At 46.8% G+C, this 19,872-nt stretch overlaps 1 protein-coding gene across 3 annotated transcripts in view; it reads right to left on the reverse strand.

Moving 5' to 3' along the window:
- Positions 1 to 19,872, reverse strand: part of GALNT17 (polypeptide N-acetylgalactosaminyltransferase 17) — a 472,484-nt gene that overhangs the window by 215,217 nt on the left and 237,395 nt on the right. For all 3 annotated transcript variants that reach the window (XM_036825175.1, XM_036825178.1, XM_036825176.1), the window contains exons 4-5: positions 15,103 to 15,277; positions 10,388 to 10,585 (exon numbers count right to left, since the gene is read on the reverse strand). In XM_036825175.1, coding sequence (XP_036681070.1) covers positions 10,388 to 10,585; positions 15,103 to 15,277 — 373 coding nt within the window. The remainder of the gene's footprint in view (positions 1 to 10,387; positions 10,586 to 15,102; positions 15,278 to 19,872) is intronic.

The following is a 19,872-nucleotide window of genomic DNA, read 5'->3' on the forward strand; positions in this document are numbered from 1 at the left end:
GATTACCAAGGGGGGAAGGGGGGGATAAATTGGGAGATTGGGATTGACATATACACAGTACTACATATAAAATAGATAACTAATAAGAACCTGCTGTATAGCACAGGAAACTCTACTCAACACCCTGTAATGACCTACATGGGAAAAGAATCTAAAAAAGAGTGGATATATGTATACATATAACTGATTCACTTTGCTGGACAGCAGAAACTAACACAACATTGTAAATCAACTATACTCCAATAAAAATTAATTTAAAAAATGCCTCTCCTTGCTAGCACCCCGGGTTCTGCTCCTTATGTAGGATACCAACTCAAGGATAATACAATGATTAGGTTATTTGTCATAATCATCCAGCTGTATGAATGCCCAGATAATAAGAAAAGGGTTATAGGATTCCCACAGCGAGGAGCAAGGTTTGCTCTTGTAGGCTACAGAGGAACAATAATAACAATAGCACCAATAATAATAGCTAGCATTTTTAGGCATCTTACATGCATTATCTCATTTAAGCATCACAACCACCCTGTAAAATAGATTATCATCCCTATTTACAGATGAAGAATCTGAGGCCCAGAGCATTAAGTAGCTTGACCCAAGTTTTCATAGAATGGGTCTGTAGCACATCTAGTTTTTATACAGAGAAGTAAGCTGAGGCTCAAAGCCAGGTGTCAAGTCTAGCCTAGAAAACAAGTCTTGGGACCTGGGCATGTTCTCTCCACCCCATCATGCTGCGGACACTTGAAGTCATTTGAGAACAACGTGCTCCCAGCTGTTGGGGTCAGGTATTCTTTGAGCACCAAGAGAAAGCAGCAGTCAGCTATGGAAGGCTATGCAGGGCAGACAACTGGGCAGTGACGCCCTGTGTTTCCATGTGGGCTGTACCTGCTGCTTTCCCAGGAAGTGACAAAGTTGAGATCGATGCTCCTTCAAAGTCTCAATCAACTGTGTTCTCGCTGAGGCGTTCTTTCCAGCTAATTGTCTGACTACATGACCAATGTTTTAAAGAAATGGATATGTCTTCCATTAGACAGTCTTACAGAAGGGCAACCCCTACTCGTTGCTTCTTCAGCAGTCATTGTCATCCACTGAGTTCCCATTGGGGTCTCAAAAATATGTCGACGTGGATAAATTTGACAAGGACTGTGGCAGAAGGACAGTATCCCCCATTCTGCTTAGAACAGAGGTTTATACACAATAGGAATCAATCAATGCTCATCAAGCCAAGGAGGGAACAAACAGAGCACCACAAATCCACCCTCTATTCCTGATCCCATTTTATAACGATGCTTCTTCTGGAGGAGCGTGAAACCCCACGGTTGACCAGTACTGACTGAACCAACACCTTCTATCAACCGGGCTCCTCCAGGATTGTTCCCTGAAGGAAGCATGTAGAGTTTTGTAGAGGTTTTTAACTGTAAATTTCCCCCGTGACTTGCTTCTGTAGAACTCTATTAACCGAAACATTTAATTATCTACAACACCTCACGCCATAAACTCAGAGAGTTTACAATTAGAGCTTTTCATCTGAGGGACCAAAAGCTTTGTTATGGAAATTTTCCACTACTGGAACAATATACCTTTAAATGCTGGGTAGGTTTTATGGATAAGAAAATTAAAAGCTCATTTACACAGATGGTAAGTGACTCACCTAATGACACAGACCCTGTTGGTGGCAAAACTGAACAGGTCATTCCTGTTACTGGTAGACTGTGAGGGCAGGAAAAGAAGGTGGAGGATGGCTAGCTTTTCTACTATGATTTTTCTCTTCCTGAATTGTGACAGGCTTCCCTTGGCCCCTGAGCTAGATTCCTTTTTGACTCTCCTTTCCTAGACCCAAAGGGAAGTCCTAACCACTGTGGTCTCTAACCCTGTCCTCTACCCACAACGTGCTGCACTTGGCCAGTATCATATACACAGCCCAGGTTGGTCAACAGTATCAGTGGGTCTGTCTCTGTGAGACATTCAACTTCTGCCCAGGATGCTCCTTGGTTTCCGAATCCTTGCTTGCGATTCTACCACGACAAATTCTGCTGCTCTGGGATTGGACCCCAGTTTGATCTCCTGGTGTGTTCTCTGTGCTGTCCTGCCACTTCCCCAAAGAGGGAGGTCCACACAAGACTCTGAGCCAAGGATTAATACCCAAGTGTCTTCATCTTGTTGCAAGATTGGCCATCTGCCACCTACTGATGGCCACCAGCTCCTAAGGTAGAATTCACATTCCATACAATTCATCTATGTAAAGTCTACAATTCAACAGATTCTAGTATGTTCATAGAGTTGTGCAATCATCACCCAAATCAATTTTAGAACATTTTCATCATGCCCCCCCCAAAACCCTGTACTCATTAACAATCATTCCTCTCTCCCACTCCTCCCTTAGCCCTAGGCAACCACTATTCTACTTTTTCATCTCTCCCAATTAGCTTTTTATTCATTTTCATTCCAGCTCATTGGAACACTGGATTGAGTCCGGGTTCCTCCTTTTGGCTTCTAGAGCTCTCCACAAAGTGGACCTCCTGTTTCAATCTACTTAGCCTTCCATCTTTCCTCTATTTTTTTTCCCCCTCCACTTTTTAATGCACATTCTCTACCTTCGTCTCCTCACCAGATGCTAAACACCCCATCCTCATTGTGCTGTCAGTAGAGGGGTAACTCAATGGACTTGAGTTGCCCAAACCCTGCACATCTCAAAGAAAGAACTCACCCTTGCCAGGCTCCTGGAAGAAAACCACTAAACCCTTGGAATATCCTGCCCGATAAGAGTGTCCATGAGGCCCTGGGCCATGCTGTATTGGCTTAACCTCTGCAGGGGAAGGTGGGGAGGAGCTGGAGACTGAGTAGCCAAGGTTGGTCACATGGGTGCTCCACGCCTACGGGACTGACCCCCAGTAAAAACCAGGAACACTAAGGCTCCGGCGAGCTTCCCTGGTTGGCAACACTTCATAATGTTATAAATCATTTCTGGGAGACTGAAGCTCTGTCCATGCAGCTCCACAGGGAGAGGACAACCAGAAGCTCACGCTTGGTTTCTCCTGGACTCAGTCCCATGCCTCTTTTTTCTTTGCTGATTCTAATCTGTATCCTTTCACTGTGATAAACGATAACCATGAGCATAACAGCTCTTCTGAGTTGTATGAGTCCTTCTAGTGGATCATCAAACCCTGAGGGCGGTCTTGGCAACCCCAAACACACTCATTTTCACTACTATACCTCTAATTGTGTCATCTCCCATATACTCTGCCAGTGAAAATCCCCTGCAGCTTGCAAGGCCCACAAGTCACCGCTTTTTCAGAAGGGACAGCACAGTGGGGAAGGGCACAGACTCTGGACCCACTAGCTCCAAATCCCAGCTTCATCTCTTACTGGGAGTGTGACCTTGGGTAAAGTGCTGTCCCTGCGCCTCAGTAGCCATGCCTGTGAAATGGGGATGATAGTGATACTTATCTCATAGGGCTAGTATGAGTTATACATGGATTTGTACTGTGTAAAGCAAAAGAAGAGTGCCTGGCACGTAGAAAATTCCAGTGTTAGTTACGACTTTTATAAGCTTTCCCATCCACTCCACTCACAAAGCTTCCCCCCTCCTACAAATCCACACTAACTTGCACTAAAGTGTGATTATGCACAGTTGAGCCCTGTGTCTCCAACTTGTCCAGTAACTCCCCCAAGAAGATCATGTAATTTACCAACACTGTCCCCAAGAAGTTCCCACCACAAGGCTGAGCACACAGTTGGTTCCTAAAATATATTTGCTGATGCATAGGGACGATAGCTCTATTTCCAAGTCTAAGACAATCTGATTCTTCACTTAAAGATTTCCTCTCAGCAAGCCAGTCATCTTCCTCTAGGGAGGAAAAAAAATAACCTTCTTCTTTTATATACATTTGTGCACAGAATTTGAGATTCCAGCGACTATACATATCCAGGACAGCCCTTTCCACTCCCAGAGTCTAACAGGCTCTCATGGCTCCTGTACCTTATAATTTATTATCAAATTATATGTTGGATTAAGGACTGCTAATTGTTAATCATCAGCGTGAATTAGTTATTAATGAGTAATGTCGCTAATTACAGGGTCACCTAACACAGAGCAGGCAGGCACCGCTGGCACTTCACAGAAGATGCCTGACTCAGCTTCAGCCAGTGCCCTGAAAGCAACGTGCTGTAAAACTTCCCATCTCTGATGACTCATTAGACCCTTCCCTCCCCTGGTAAAAGTCACGGGATTTTACAGCTGGAAAGAACTGTAAAGATCAGCGGTTCCCAAGTTGTGAGCTACAGAGCTCTGAAGGCTGCTGAGCTAAGGCAGGTTCCCATGAATTCATGGTGCCTTCAGGCTAAAGATAGTATATCCCTCTTTCTTACCTTTGCTACTATTTTTCACATATATGGACATAATGCTATGAATAATACAATTTAAGTTGGTATCAAAGCACGACGGAATTCATAGTAGTTTTCTGTCAAGAAATCTTCATGGACAATCTATTGATTTTATATTTCTGGGCAAGACAGCCATCAATTAGTTTTTGGGTTCTAGGTCAGCTCACCCATTCCCATCCCTCTTGGCAATTGTGCCAGACCTTTATTTATCATTTCTTCTGTAGCCCCCAATCCAAAATTTCTCTCTCCCTCTCAGCAGTGATTTCGTCTCTGAATTCATAATGTGGGTGACACAGCATAAGCTCTCTCTTCCTGCTCTTCAAGACCAGACTACAACTCACATTCTTGACCCCATCCCCTACTTCCTCTTCAGGGCCCTTCTTTTGCAATCAGCACCCTCCCCCCCTTCTGTGTCTTCAGACCCTCCCTCTCTCCTTGCTTCATGCCCTCAGCTGTATGTACTGTGTTACAATGAGACCTTTCATGTCCACATTTGGGCTGGGGATGTTCAGGCAATAGATGCTATACTCAAAGAGATCATGCAAAAAGCTCAAAGCAGATAACCAAAAAGCAGCTAGCTGCCTAATGAGGATGAGTAAGGGGAGTGTGGGAGAGGGGTGTGTCAGGAGAGATTCCCTGGAGCGAGGTGTACCCTGAATCCCCCTCCCCAAGGGGAGAGGGTGGGCATCCTACCATCTCACCCCAAGCCTGGTGGTCAGCACTCCTGGCAGTGGAGAAACATACTCACTGGTGCGTGACTCATGCTAAGCAAGTGAAAAGTGGCCCGTGGAGCAGATGGGGGCCCTGTGTGTGAGAAGTCACCTCTCCCCTCCCATGCAGGACAAAGGTGTGTGAGTCTTGGAAACCAGATACGGAAGCCAGAAAGGCTGTTGATCTGTGACCACGTTAAAGTGTTCACTATAAAAACTCACTAGAAAAAGGAATGAAGTACTGACACGTGCTGCAACGTGGGTGACCCAAAAAGCCACATACTGTATGATTCCACTTACATGAATTGTCCAGAATGGGCAAATCCATAGAGACAGAAAGATTGGGAGCTGTCGGGGGCTGTGGGGAGGGAGGAATAGGAATGCATAATGGGCGAGGCAATCTCATCCTCTTCCTAATCGTTCACTAGCCCTGACTTCTCTTCTGAGCCTCAGATGTCACTCATCCATTCGTTTGTTCACGAAATGTTTTCAGCATCCCTACTAAGTGCTAAGTACTCATGAGTCACTGGGGTTACAGTAGAAAAAACCACAGGCCTGGCTTCATAAAGCATATAGACTAGTAGCTGATAAAGAATGGTAAAGAAAGGCTCTTCCACTGGGAGAACCAGGTCGAATATCTAGCAGTGGTTCTTTTTTTTCTTTTGGCCACACTGCTCGTGGGATCTTAGTTCCCCAACCAAGGGTTCACACTGGGCCCTCGGCAGTGAGAGTGCGGGGTCCTAACCACTGGACTGCCAGGGAACGCCCTTGCAGTGGTTCCTAATACAAGCCCTGTGGATCATAAGCAGGTTGGCTTCCAGGCATCTGTAAACTTCATGAAATTACATGCGAAGTTCTGTTCACTCATACATGCTCAGGAGTGAGGTGATCTACGACTTTCATTAGATTATCGAAGAGGTCCTTAACTCGAAAAAGTTTAAACTCCACTGGTCTAATGATAGGTTGTTGACGTGACATTAGAGATGATGTCACTTTGGAGAAGAATCAGGGCTTAAGACATAGATTTGAGATCCTTCTCTGCACAGAGGTGAGAGGGGGGGTCAGTGCTTCTCAGAGTCTTTGACTTAAGAGTCTTGGCAGCAGAGGACTGTGACACACAGCAGAGGACTGTGACACACAGCAGAGGACTGTGACACACAGCAGAGGCGGCAGGGGACCTCTGATGGCTTAACTCAAGCTCCAGGAAGCCCAGCCATGTTTCTTCTATGGCTTTGAGTGACACTTTCCCCAAACCCCTCTGCCCCACCATAATGCCACAGACCGCGGGTGCCACAGCTCCCAGCATGAGAACCATGGACCTAGGCTGTCCTTGGGAATGACCGAGGTCTTCATGGGAGCAAGCGTAGAGCACAGACCAAATTCTGCGGGTCCGGGTGGTCAAATCCACTCTAGAAACATGTTTGGCCCTCATAGTTTTGAAGAAGAGGGATTTATTGCCATTATTTAGAAGTCAGGAGATTTCACAAAACGATCTGAATTTGTGTCTTTTCTTAAAAGTCTGAGGACTTGACAACGCCGGGCCTCTGTGCCCCCGTCACCATCATGTGGGGCTGGCAGCAGCTGGCTCCTTGGGTGGGGCATGTGTCCTTCAGTCCCCACTGCCACCCCTCACACTTGGCTCTCCCCTCTTTAATGGCACCTGTCTACTCTCGATGCTTGAACCCCCAGTGTAGACAAAGAAGAGCAGAGGAAAAACCTTGGGAAATAGCTGTTTACCAAACAGGAAGAAAAAAACGTTACAAAGGAAGAAAGAGAAAAAAAGTAAAACAGAAAGGATATACATTCCCTTAAGGCAACATCTCCTATATTGTATGGCCTACTGGGAAGACTCAGTATCTAGAGTCATCCAACCTAATGCCATTTGGATGGTGAAAAAGTTCTCTTCATCCTACCCTTTACCAGAATAATCATTACTTTTAAAATACTGAGATCACAAGGAGGAGGGGGAACCATCACATCCAGACATTTAAGAAAGAGTATTGTTGGGACTTCCCTGGTGGTGCAGAGGTTAAGAATCCGCGTGCCAATGCAGGGGACACGGGTTCGAGCCCTGGTCCGGGAAGATCCCACATGCCACAGAGCAACTAAGCCCGTGCACCACAACTACTGAGCCTGCACTCTAGAGCCCACGAGCCACAACTATTGAGCCCGCATGCCACAACTACTGAAGCCCACGCGCCTAGAGCCCATGCTCCGCAACAGGAGAAGCCACCGCAATGAGAAGGCCCGCGCACCGCAACGAAGAGTAGCCCCCACTCACCACAACTAGAGACAGCCCACGTGCAGCAGCGAAGACCCAACGCAGCCAAAGATAAATAAATAAATTTATAAAAAATAAATAAATAAAATAAAATAGTTAATTTAAAAAAAAAAGAAAAAGAAAGAGTATTGTATCTGCTTAATAACATCAGAAGGGCCATAAAAAGTCCTTCCTACAATTAAATATCTCCATCAACTATTAACAAATTAAGCATTGCATAAGTTATGATACATTAAAAAGAGATCATCTGATTCTGTTGTGTACATCAGAGATATTAATGACTCATGATCACGACTCCATTTTCTTCAGTCTTTTTAAAACGCGTATGAATCCTCTGTTAACGTTACCTGAAGTACACGCTCAGTTTTCGCCTAGTGCCTCACATACTCAGGGAGAGCTCTGTGTTCTGGACATCCCAAAGCACTGCACTGTATCCATTCCTTTTCCTCGGTCACTAACACCACCGTTACACTTTCACTCCCTTATCCGTCACAGCTGGAGGTCAGCCTCCCTGTGTGTCAGGGACGAAGCAGTGCTTGGACAAAAACACGAAACTCACTGTCAAGCCATCGCTTCAAGATCTGAAGGCCACGGGGTCTTTAAGCACACCCCATTAATTTTGTGTTAATCGTGGTACAATACCCGTAACATAAAATGTACTGTCTTAATCATTTTTACATGTACAGTTCAGTAGCATTTAGTACATTTGCAGGATTGTGCAACCAAATTCCAGAACTCTTTTCATCTTGCACAACTGAACCTCTACACCATTAAATAATAATTCCCCATTCCTCCCTTCTCCCCAGCCCCTGGAAACCACCATTCTACTCCCTGTCTCTGTGAATTTGGCTATTCTAGCTACTTCATATGAGTGGAATCATGTAGTATCTGTCTTTGGTGACTGGCTTATTTCACTTAGTGTAATGTCCCCAAGGCCCATCCATGTTGTAGCATGAGTCAAAATTTCCTTCTTTTTCTTAAGGCTGAATAATATTTCGTTGTATGTACATGTCACATTTTGTTTCTCCATTCATCTGTTGATGGACATTTGGGTTACCTCCACCTTTTGGCTATTGTGAATAATGCTGCTATGAATACGGGTGTACAAACATTTCTTTGAGACCCTGCTTTCAACTCTTTGGGGTATATACCCATAAGCAGAATCGCTGGACCATATGGTAATTCTATTTTTAATTTTTTAGGAACTGTCATACTGTTTTCCATAGCAGCTGTACCACTTTATATTCCCACCAGCAATGCTCAAGGATTCCAATTTCTCCACATTCTTGCCAACACCTGTTATTTTGCTTTTTTTTATACAGTAGCCATCCTCATGGGTGTAATCTCAACCATTACATTTTAAATATCTCTGAAGGTTATGCTTTGGTTCTCAGATAACACCTTGGTGATGAGTCTACATTATTATTTGCAGAAATCTGAGAGCACAGCCCTGCAGCAGTACACGAAGACACTGAACATCTAGGCTGGGCTGGGAACTGAGCCACGAGACATCGCCAGCTGAGCAAGTTATTAGCCCCAAAGATTACCTTCTTTGTTGCATAAATTTGCCCATGAGTGGCTCTACCCTGATGCAATCTGTCAGCTTTCAATTTGTGCCAGGAAATAAGAGAATATGCAACAGGGGGGTCTGTCCATCTCAAAATCCTACTCTGGTTGATTAAAAATTTATAAACTGAGAAAGAACTTTAAGGGTACTTGCAAAAAGTCCTCACTCCTGTTCCACAATTGCCCCCTTTATACCAACAAACACTGTCCTAAAACGAGGGCAAAGTAAGACGGCCCCTTCCACCTCTTCTAACGTAGAACCACGAAGATACTAAGCCAGTTTTGATCCTCACGTAGGAGTCACAGAAAGTATTGAACTGTAACTCGGGTATCATCTTAGCTGAAAATCAAAGCACTTGTTTTTGGCTGAACAATATTCCCCATCCACCCCCCACAAATCCACATCCTAAGCTCTGGAAACTGCAAATGTTACCTTATCTGGAAAAAAAGGACTTCACAGATATGATTAAGTAAAGGATCTTGAGAAGAGGGAGACTATCGTGGGTTATTCATGTGGACCCCAAATGTCATCACAAAGGCCCTTATGTGAGGGGAGGCAGGAACGTCGAGGAAAGAAGGCAGCCACGTGATGAAGGAAGCAGGGGGAGAAAGGGAGGGGATGTAGCCGTGAGCCAAGGAATGAGAACAGCCTCCGGAAGCTGGAACAGGCAAGGAAATGGATTCTCCCCTCCAGCCTCCAGAAGGACCCAGCCCTGTAGACACCCTGCGTTTAGCTCTCTAAGGCTCACTTCAGATTACTGCAGTACCTTTAGAAAGTAAGAGAATAAATTTCTGTGCTTTAAGCCCCTGAATTTGTGGTAATTTGTTACAGAGGCCACAGGAAACGAATACGACATCAAAATCCACCTACTTCATTCCCCATCCTTTATATTTGAGCTTCCCAACTGGTACAACACGAGGGATCTATCTCCTTGCCTCCAGGGGATGCTGGGTGGGGCCTGGGGCAAAAATCATACAGAGCTGTCCAAAGGCCCTGGGTTACCCCAGGTACCACACAAATATTGTCCTTTTCTACGTGCTCCTGCATCACGGCGATTGTAAAGCATCCAACTATGAAAAAGTCCCAGGAATTCATACCTTTCAAACTTCACACTTAAAAGCTCCTGAACACAGTTCAACAGATATGAGGAAGAATAAAAAAAAGTGTGAGCCACCCTATCAATTTCCATCCTTCAGGACTGCTGTTTGATAAGCTGCACTGGAAAATTTTTAGCGAAAGAAGCAAAATGCAGCGTCCCCTTTCAGCAAGAAAACTTCAGTGGGAAGACACCCCAAATTCCTAAAGCAGCTATTTCCACACTGCAGCTCCATCCCCAAGTGGTCTCCTCCAGTCTCCCTCCCTTCTCCCCTCCCCAGGTGGGTGGGGTCCTCTCTCTCCTGGGATCTGGGGACGAAAAGGCCACTGGAGCGCGTGCTTGGCACAGACCTGATGGGAAGGGAAGGGTCTCCGGCGTCCCACCAGTCTTTCGGGGGGCTGATGTACATGCACCACAGCTCCCAGCTGTACCCGTGGGCCGAGTTCTCATACCGCTGCACCTCAAAGGTGTCCTGTTTGATGTTGTCGATGGAGGGGAGGATCACCCGCTTCCGGTTCTCCTGTATCCGCGAGAGAACCGGCTCGGCCCTGAAACACAGAGAAGCAGAAATAAAATCTTTCACCTGAGGCTCACCCACACCTCCACTGGCCCAGACCCAAGACCACAGACAATGAATATAAGCGTCGCAGCTAAAGGCTGGGCTTTGGGCAGGCTGGAACTCAGAGGGAAACAGCTCCCAAGTGGCGGTTCCAGCTGGATCTGGTGGCTTTGAAGGAGCCCCGTGACGTGCAGCTCATGCCCTCACCCCTGCGGCGTTCCCGCAGTGCTGCCTGCGTTGGCGTGAAAGGCCTGAAGCTGGAACTCACAACACGAGGGCTTCTGCCCCAGAAAGTATGGCCTGTCTTTTATACCAACAGTGTCTAAGTCAAAGCTTAGACAGATACGAGGAAGAATAAAAAAGCGTGAGCCGTCCTATCGAGGCCCTCCTGATAGGGTTTGCATTTCCCTACAGTTTTTTTTTTAATAAATTTATTTATTTATTTATTTTTTGGGTGTGTTGGGTCTTCGTTTCTGTGCGAGGGCTTTCTCTAGTTGCGGCGAGCGGGGGCCACTCTTCATCGCGGTGCGCGGGCCTCTCACTGTCGCGGCCTCTCTTGTTGCGGAGCACAGGCTCCAGACGCGCAGGCTCAGTAGTTGTGGCTCACGGGCCCAGTTGCTCCGCGGCATGTGGGATCTTCCCAGACCAGGGCTCGAACCCGCGTCCCCTGCATCGGCAGGCAGATTCTCAACCACTGCGCCACCAGGGAAGCCCTCCCTACAGTTTTGTACAGTGTTTTCAGTTTCCCCTCAGGCACTGGCCGATGCCTCTGGTTTTTTTTTCTGCTGGAGCCGAATTGCCTTTTCCCCAAATAGGTCACTTCTGCCCTTGATGGCCTGGTTTCAATAAGCCTTTCACTAGCTTCTTTGTGCGTGTGACTATTTCAGTTGTTTTAATTGATTATTTAATTGATTTCTTAAAAGGGATCTAATTGGATGGGTTAGGGATGGCAGGCAGGAACTAACTGAATGCAAAGGCAGGCAGAATCCTGCCTCTCAGCTAGCCCGCCCGCTCAGGGCTGCAGCAGGCGACAGGCAGGGACCTGGCTCTGGGGTTTAAGGTACAGCCCTGCCAGCTTAGGAGGAAGCAGATGGCCAGGCACCCCCGCCAGAGTGCGTCTCCGACGTAGATGTAGGAAGGGATCGTTTCCCATATTCGAGAACGAAAAGATGGCTCTCATAAACCAGGGCATTAATCTCCCTGCTTAGAACAGGGCGCAGGCTTTGGAAAGGAGTCAAGTGAAAATCCCATTCCTCTGCATTATTTCGAAGAATAATGAGAACCCTCGGCCTCCATTCCATCTCTTTTCATTTGCAGCTACTGAATTACCTGTTGGCACATCTCATGTTTCTATTTAAAACGAGCAATAAAATATACCCTGGGCCATTTACTGCCTCCGATACTTTTGCACACACCTTAGAGACAGATACCAAATGGGACTGACTTTCCCTGGTTTCTAGACGTGCTTCGGAGCTCCGCCCCCTCCAACTCCTCACTCATGCTATTCTCCTCCAGGAAGGCCCCTGTGCCCAGGCAGGAAATCTAGCCACCCACACAAGCTTCTCTAATCAAGTGCCACCTCTTCCAAGAAGCCTGCCTTAATTTCCCCCAGTAGAAGCCTCTCTCCATCCTCTCAGCTCTTAGAGCGTCTTCTCCATCATATTCAAGTCACCCTGATAACACGCTGTCTTTGCTGATCTTTGAACACACGTTTTTCTTCCTTATAAGCTCATGATAGCTGATGTTAACCAAGCACTTACTACTTGCCAGGCACCATTCCCAACATTTTGGATGAGCTGACTAATATAAATCTCACAACAATCATATGAGGCAAATACTATGATCATCATTTTACACATGAGGAAACTGAGGCCCACGGAGGTTATGCCCCAGCCCACACAGCCAGCTGGAGGTAGAACCAGGTTTCTAACCCAGATGGTCTGGCTTCAGGCCCAGCCCCTAAGCTCCACAGCCTCCTTGGATGGGCCACCCTTCCCCTAGGCTGGTCTGGTGCCCTGCACGTAGAAGCATTCAGCTCGGCCGTCACTGTGTGGGGAAAGTTCCTGAGTGTCGGGCAGAAGACCTTGGTTCAAGTCATGCTTCTGAAGCTGAGGAGTTTGCTCTCCCAGTCTGTGACAGAGCGTACAACTGTTCCCAGTGATTTGCTCCCCTCCCTCGGGACATCCCGCCGATGACCCCGAGGCCTGCAGTGTTTCCCTGCAGGGGGACACGCTCTCCCTCCCTCAACCCCAATGAATGTTTAGCTTGGACATGTGACCTACTTTGGCCAACAGAAGGTGTGACCATGTCACATCTGAGCAGAAACTGTTATCCTTTTCCCTGAGCTACAAATATGGTACATCCTAGGCAGGGGTGCTCCTTGGGTCTTGGGACGCAGAGGTCGTATGGCGCAGAGCCACCCGCAGCGGATCCGCCACGTGGACGGGACGGAGATGGTTACTGCAGTGTGACCTAGTGAGAGTTGAGACACACTGTCTATCTGCCATGAGGACATACACCCCTCTGTTGGAAGTCTGGAAAATGAGTCTGAAGGGCTAAGAGTGGATCACAGACATCAGTCAAAATTAAGACTATAGGCTCCTGGAGGGCGGATACCAAATCTCACCAGATTCTGAACCCCAGCTGAGTGACCAACTGTCCTCTTTGCCCAAGACCGTTCTGATTTTACTACTGAAAGTCTTGCATTTTGGGAAACCCCTCAGCACTGGGCAAACCCGATCAGGCAGTCGCCCAAATCACAGCCTAGAGCGGTCTTTGGGACGTGGTCATCATCCAGCAAATATCTGTCAGTTAGTTTAAGTGAAAGATAATGAAGGTCTGAGCCGGGAACGTGGACGTCAAAACGGAGAGGAAAAGGTAGACATGAGAAACAGAGGAAAAACCAGCTAAAGCTGGAGGTGGCTTGGGTGAGTAACACGATGGGGAGAGAAGAATCAAGTGACGGGGACATGGGTGGTACCAACAGTTCTGACAGGAAAGAAATGAGGAGGGAATGATATGGAGGAAAAGGTGAGACAGGGCAAGGCTGAGGCTCCAACGGAACATTCAAGGGCATCTGTTCAGAAGGCTTCTAGCTCAAGGGTTCCCAAACTTGAGTGAGCAGCAGAGTCTCCTGGTGGGGGGGGGGGCTGGTTAAAGCAGCTTACTGGGCCCCATCGCTGATGTCATAGGTCTGGGTGGAGCCCAAGAATGTGCATCTCTAACAAGTTCCCAGGTGATGCTGCCGCTGCTGGTCTGGGGACCACACTTTGAGAATGATTATGAGAGGTACACAGTGGTGAGGCTCAGGGGAGGTCAGGGCTGCACTCCTACAGCTGTGTGTATCAGGGTCTGATGGTGGCAGATAAAGCAAGGAAGAAAACTGGCGTCTGAGATGGCAACAGATGCCTGTGTGCAAGTGAATGGACCAGTGTTAACGGTGACCCCACGTTCCAAACCTCTGTGTGGTCATGTGCATAACCATCCTTTTCTCTAGCCATTAAAAGGATTCTAAAGTTTGTTTCAAATGCAGAATAGACATTTTAAGGCGTAATTAGTGGTGGGATATTGGCTCTTCAAATATGGTACCGTGAACTTATTTAAGATGGTATCATTGAGTGTAAATAAACATTATTAATGAAATTAAAGACTCTGCTTCTTACTAATTAAGCAATCCTGGCATAGAGGTTTAACCTCTGACTTGATTTATCATTGGTTAGTTAGAAATAATCATATAACTGTAAAGCTCTAACCTAATTTTAACATGCTCATTGACTGATTTGGGCATTTTTGACGCTTCATTCTCTTACATCCAAAATCTACTCCCTGTGTGCTCATTGATTTCTCTCATATTGTTCTTTTCACCTGGAAAAACATGAGGGGCCACATCGGCAGAGAGAAACCCCTCCCTTCCTCCAAATGATGTTAAAGATGATCCCATAAATTTTTTTTCTTTTTTTTTTTTCTGGCCACACGGCATGCGGGATCTTAGTTCCCCAACCAGGGATCACGCCCTCACCCCTTGCATTGGAAGCACTGAGTCTTAACCACTGGACTGCCAGGGAAGTCACGATCCCATAAATTCTGGGAAGCTTTGCCTGAGTAGGTAAAATTATAACTGAATCTCTTTTTGTCATAGTAACAGTCAACCATCCTCCCCAGAAATGGAAACGAGCAAAGCAGCAAAAGAGAACAATAGGAATAGGACTGTCTTGTCTCCTTAGCAAGGATCATCTTGAGTTCTGTCCAACTAATACATCATTTTCACCGGGAATTTTGACGACGGTGATGATGATGGATGATGACGACAGAGTAGACAGCAGACATATTTCTCCTGCTTCCCAGTTTTATTCCAAACTATGGTCTCACCTTCTTCCCAACCACACCCCTTCTCCATTCTTGCCAGGGCCCCAGAGGAAACGGCCAAAGTGCCCCACCTCCCAGACTCCAGCCCTCCTGACCATGCTGCAAGTCCCAAGTGCTTCTAGGGTTCAGCTTGTGACCTACCAGCCAGCGGTGAACTCCACGTGGGCATCAAAGAAGCCGGTGACCTGGCCGGTGGCCACCTTCCAACCCTCGATGCGAGCTCGGATCAGGCCCTCTCTTTTTCGATTTCTCACCACCTTCACCAGCCCAGGGTAGCGTTTGTGGACATAATCCTCCAAAGGGGCCTTCAGCTCCTCTACAAACGACAAAACACAGGAAGGTCCGTAAACATGTCAAATGTGCATCCAACCCACTGTGAGGCCGACAGATCTTCACTTAGTTCAGAGATTGCAGAAAATTTTGCGTGTTAGTCATTTTAGTAGAAAAGTCAACTCGGTCCCAGTGATTCAGGAGACATCTCTGACTGATGTCCTTTGGGGTTTCTTTCTGACCCTCCCTCCTTCCTTGGCCAGCATTCCTGTGCCCCCACTGTCCCCTGGGTCTTGTTTATCAACTTTATATGGGTTTTTCCATCTGCACATACGCTGGTTCTCACAGAATGTGTTCTGGGAGGTCCAGACCCAGAGTCACACCCTAGATGCAACATTAACAGGGTTTGTGCTTTGGTCACAGGATGTGAAAGAAATCTTTGCTCAGCAGTAGAAACGCTACCGTGATGGTGAAAGGAAGGCCATCAGGGCTTGAACACTCCCTCCTGCCACCAGCAGGTGGTACAAAGTGCGTGATCTATATGATCTAATTTAATCCTTACAGCCACCCTAGGTGGTTGCTAGATTAATCCCATTAATTAACTAGATGAATTCCACATTGCAAATTAAGAACAGTCTTAGGCAGACTAACCTGTCCCAAGGTCACAACCTAGGAACAGAAGAGCTGAAACATGGGCCACATGTGTCTAATTCCACAGACGTAAAGGGATACCTTTGTGTACTTGAGAATCACTGTCTCATCACAAGGAAAAAAACATTTTTTTAAATTTTTGTTTTTTTATATCTATATGAGATGAGGATATTAATTAAACTGATTGTGGTAATCACTTCACAGTATATGTCAGTCAATCATTATGCTGCACCCCCTAAACTTAGGCAGTGCTGTATGTCAATTATATCTCAGTAAAAATGGGGGAAAATCAGCAGGTGTCAAAGGATGGACAGGGAAGGGTTGACAGAGAGGGGATTCTGAGATATGCACACTCCAAGGATGCGCCCTTGGAGAGCCTCAGGGGTCCAGAAGCAGCCCAGCTGACTCAGATGTGAGTGGTCCACAGACAATACTTTTGGAGACATCGTCACCTCTGACCTTGCTCTAGAAAAACCCACGAGGCTGCATTTACAGACATTGTGCAGACCCCTCACTTCCTAGTCATACACAGCAATGTTTGGCAAATTAAAGCCATATATTTGCAGCACACGTAGAGGCTGCCCTCTCTAGGTCATGGCTGTTGTCCCTGGGACGATGCAGCCATGTGACCCAGGAACAAGTACAGAAGATGGGGGGTTTTGATGGATGGGAGTGAAGGAGTCCCCAAGGGTACAGAGACATGATGTAGTTCCTGTTAGCCAAAGGCATGGATGGTGGGGCAACAGGAGTGTTATGGGCTGAATTGTGTAGCCCCCCCCCATTCATCTGTTAAAGCCCTAATACCCAGTAACTCAGAATGTGACCATATTTGGAGATAGGGCCTTTAAAGAGGTGATTAAGTTAAAATGAGGTCCTCAGGGTAGGTCTTAATCCAACCTGAGCAGTGTCCCTAAGAAGAAGAGATGTGAACACACACACAGCCCCCAGGAGCACGCTCACAGAGGAAGGACCATACAAGGACACAGGGAGATGGCGGCCGACTGCAAACCAAGGACAGAGGCCTCAGGAAAAACCAACCCTGCCAGCACCTTGATCTTGGACTTCCAGCCTCCAGAAAAGCGAGAAAATAAATTTTGTTGTTTAAGTCACCCAGTCTGTGGTACTTTGCTATAGCAGCCCTAGCAAACTAATACAGGGAGGAATTAGTTTGGAAAGGAGAAAAAAAATAGAAGCTGGGTGGAGAAGGGGCAGAAACTCTAAGGAGGTACAAGTTGGTTGGGTGTTCAGACTGGACTCAGACTGCCTTGGGTTCAGAACTCTGTGCTACCTTTTACTACCTGAGTGACCCTGGGCAATTTAGCCAGTCAATGTGTGCCTCAGTTCCCTCATCTACCGAAGGGGGATGATAATACAGCCATCCCTCAGGATGTGCAGGTTCCAGGACCCCCAGGGATACCAAACCCACAGATGCTCAAGTCCCTTACAGTAGGTCATCTGTACCGGCAGGTTTCACATCCAGGGATACTGAGGGCCGACAGAAATAGTATGGACACCACAGGGTTGCGGTGAGGATTACAGATGTTAATAAATTCAAGAATGCTCAGAATTATCCCTGGCACAGTGTAAATGCTCAACACGGAGTAGCTGATATTAAGTAATTATTCTCCCTCTTTCCCTCAATATAGGTTTAGGGCACTATGTCAAAGCAGCCCAGGGAGCCCAAGGAAGCCATGTCCAAGATGGAAACATAGGCCTGTAAACCAGAGCTCTGGTTCTCAAACTGGAGGCCACCAACAGCATCAACTGGAGGGGTTGAAACGGATTGCTGGGCCCCTCGCCCACAGGTTCATTTTCAGAAGGTCTAGGCTGGGGCACCCATGCTCTGGCATGGGGAACCACACTTTGAGAACCACTGAGTTTGAATGCTTGGCAGGTAGCATTACACCCTCAGTAAGTTATCTATCGTTCGTCTTTTTGCCGGGTTTGCTATCATCTTTGCCATCATCCCAGAGCCCGTGAGGGGCCCGGTGCAGAAGCCAGGCTGTGGGGACCGTCGAATTCTTCACTCAGCCAGGTACATGGGACTGGGGTGGCCCAAAGAATTTTCAGCTTTTAGAGACCATCTCCTGACTGAATGTTGGCTGCATTTTCCCATCTGTTCATTAAATTTCTTGGCACAAGAATGCTAGCAAGAAGGTTGGGTGGGCCATGCTTGCTTGGTTTTTCATTTACTCCCCTCGAGTGCTGGGTGGGTGGGCAGGGGATGAGGGACACACCATGGAAGACAATGGACTGGGCAATGGACCCACAGAATAATACGGTGGGAATCCTGCTCACCCTGTAGGGTTGGCCTGGGATGGCAGGAATCTCAAGAATCTCTGTAAGTTCAGGGAGAACTTTCTGGGTGCTGAGTGCCAGGCGCCACGACAGGGACCTGTAGGCATGGTTGACCTTCAGCTGCCAGGCGACCTGGGACCCTGAGGTGGCTCTGCCCTGTAACTGGATGTCAGCTCCCAGCCAAGCCAGTCACCATGTCTAAGTATCAAGTGCTCTCCACATTTGTTCAGCGGTTGTGACTGAGACTTCAGAGGAGAGAGATAAACAGGCATTTACAAGTTTGGCAAAAGAGAGTGAGGTTTGCTACCACTGACTGCCCTTCAACATCTCCAGGCTAGTGGGATATGAATATTAAAGTGTTTTGAAAAGTCTAAAGGGATAAAAGGATAATGCCTCATCATTTGGTACTAGCCTATGGTTGCTAAGAATAAATAAGATTTACATATAAAGCCCTTGACATGCATTCAAAATCTTATTTCTAATACTAATTTGTCTATTAATATTAGTCATATTGATCCATTTTATAATACCCCATGAACAGCAGCACATCCTTCTAGCTAGTCAATATCATTTTAAACTCCAGGCACTATCATTTATAGCAGTAGTCACCAGCCTCGATCTTTCAAGATTCAGTGACACATTGTTCCAGACACAATTGAAGTGACGCCCTGGGGTCTTTCATGGGAACACGAAGGGAGATGCCAGCATCCGACTAGCAGGGCTCAAGAACAAGAGACACTGAGAAGGCTTCATTTCCCAGTCCCTGTATGTGATTCTGGACCCAATAAGGTATTGAGTTGTGCCCCCGCCTGGATTTAAAATCAATTTGGACACAAGCACTCCCTTGAGATGCTTACAATCTGGGCAAGGAGATGAGACATGTTCAAAAAATTCCAATATTGAGGAGCTAAGGGCCAAAGAAAAATGGTCATAGAGGGAAAGTGTGATGGAGGGTGGGGGGAAGGGTCACAAAGGGAGAAATGATTTTGGCTGGGGGTGTCCAAGGAGAAGGTCGTATCTGAGTTAATCAGCAGGTTTGGACGTGTGCTCTCACTATTCCAGAATACACAAGCACACAGCAAAACACAGGTGTGGAACTGGATCTGCTGAGGTGACAGAGTCACTAGTGTCTGGGGGACCGGGAAAATGCCATTAATCAGAAAAGAGGAAAAGAAGAGAAGCAGAAGTTGATGGGTTCACCTGGGGACAGGTTGAGTGGCTAGCAGACCTTCGGGGGCTGACTGCTGAACCAGGATAACGGTCCAGAGTGAGAAGACAAGGCACAGAGTGTCAGGGACATGGTGGGGAGAGACGATGGCACAGGAGGGAGTGAGAGTTCCAGAAGAAGTCTTAGAACCCCACTTTGGGAAACGTGTGCATTCAAGAGGCAGGAAGCACAGCTAGAGGACAAGACAGGCTAGAAACAGCATCACAGGGGCAGAATCATATCAAGCGTAGAGTTTGCAAAAGAAGAATCTGCGCATTCATTTCATAAATATTTATAGAGCGCCTACATGGTTGAAAATGACACAATCCCTGTTCTCAAAGAGTTATTCAACATCCAATGTCAAGGAAGTCAAATGAGTTAGAGAAAATGAGAGCTGAGAACAGGCCACTGATCTAGACAAACAGTAGCTTCCTGATGGGAACAGTGAGAAAAAAGAATTCCCTTCTGGATGCAGCTGGGCCCTT

The sequence above is a fragment of the Balaenoptera musculus genome, chromosome 15, assembly GCF_009873245.2.
Source record: "Balaenoptera musculus isolate JJ_BM4_2016_0621 chromosome 15, mBalMus1.pri.v3, whole genome shotgun sequence".
Taxonomy (NCBI): Eukaryota; Metazoa; Chordata; class Mammalia; order Artiodactyla; family Balaenopteridae; genus Balaenoptera; species Balaenoptera musculus.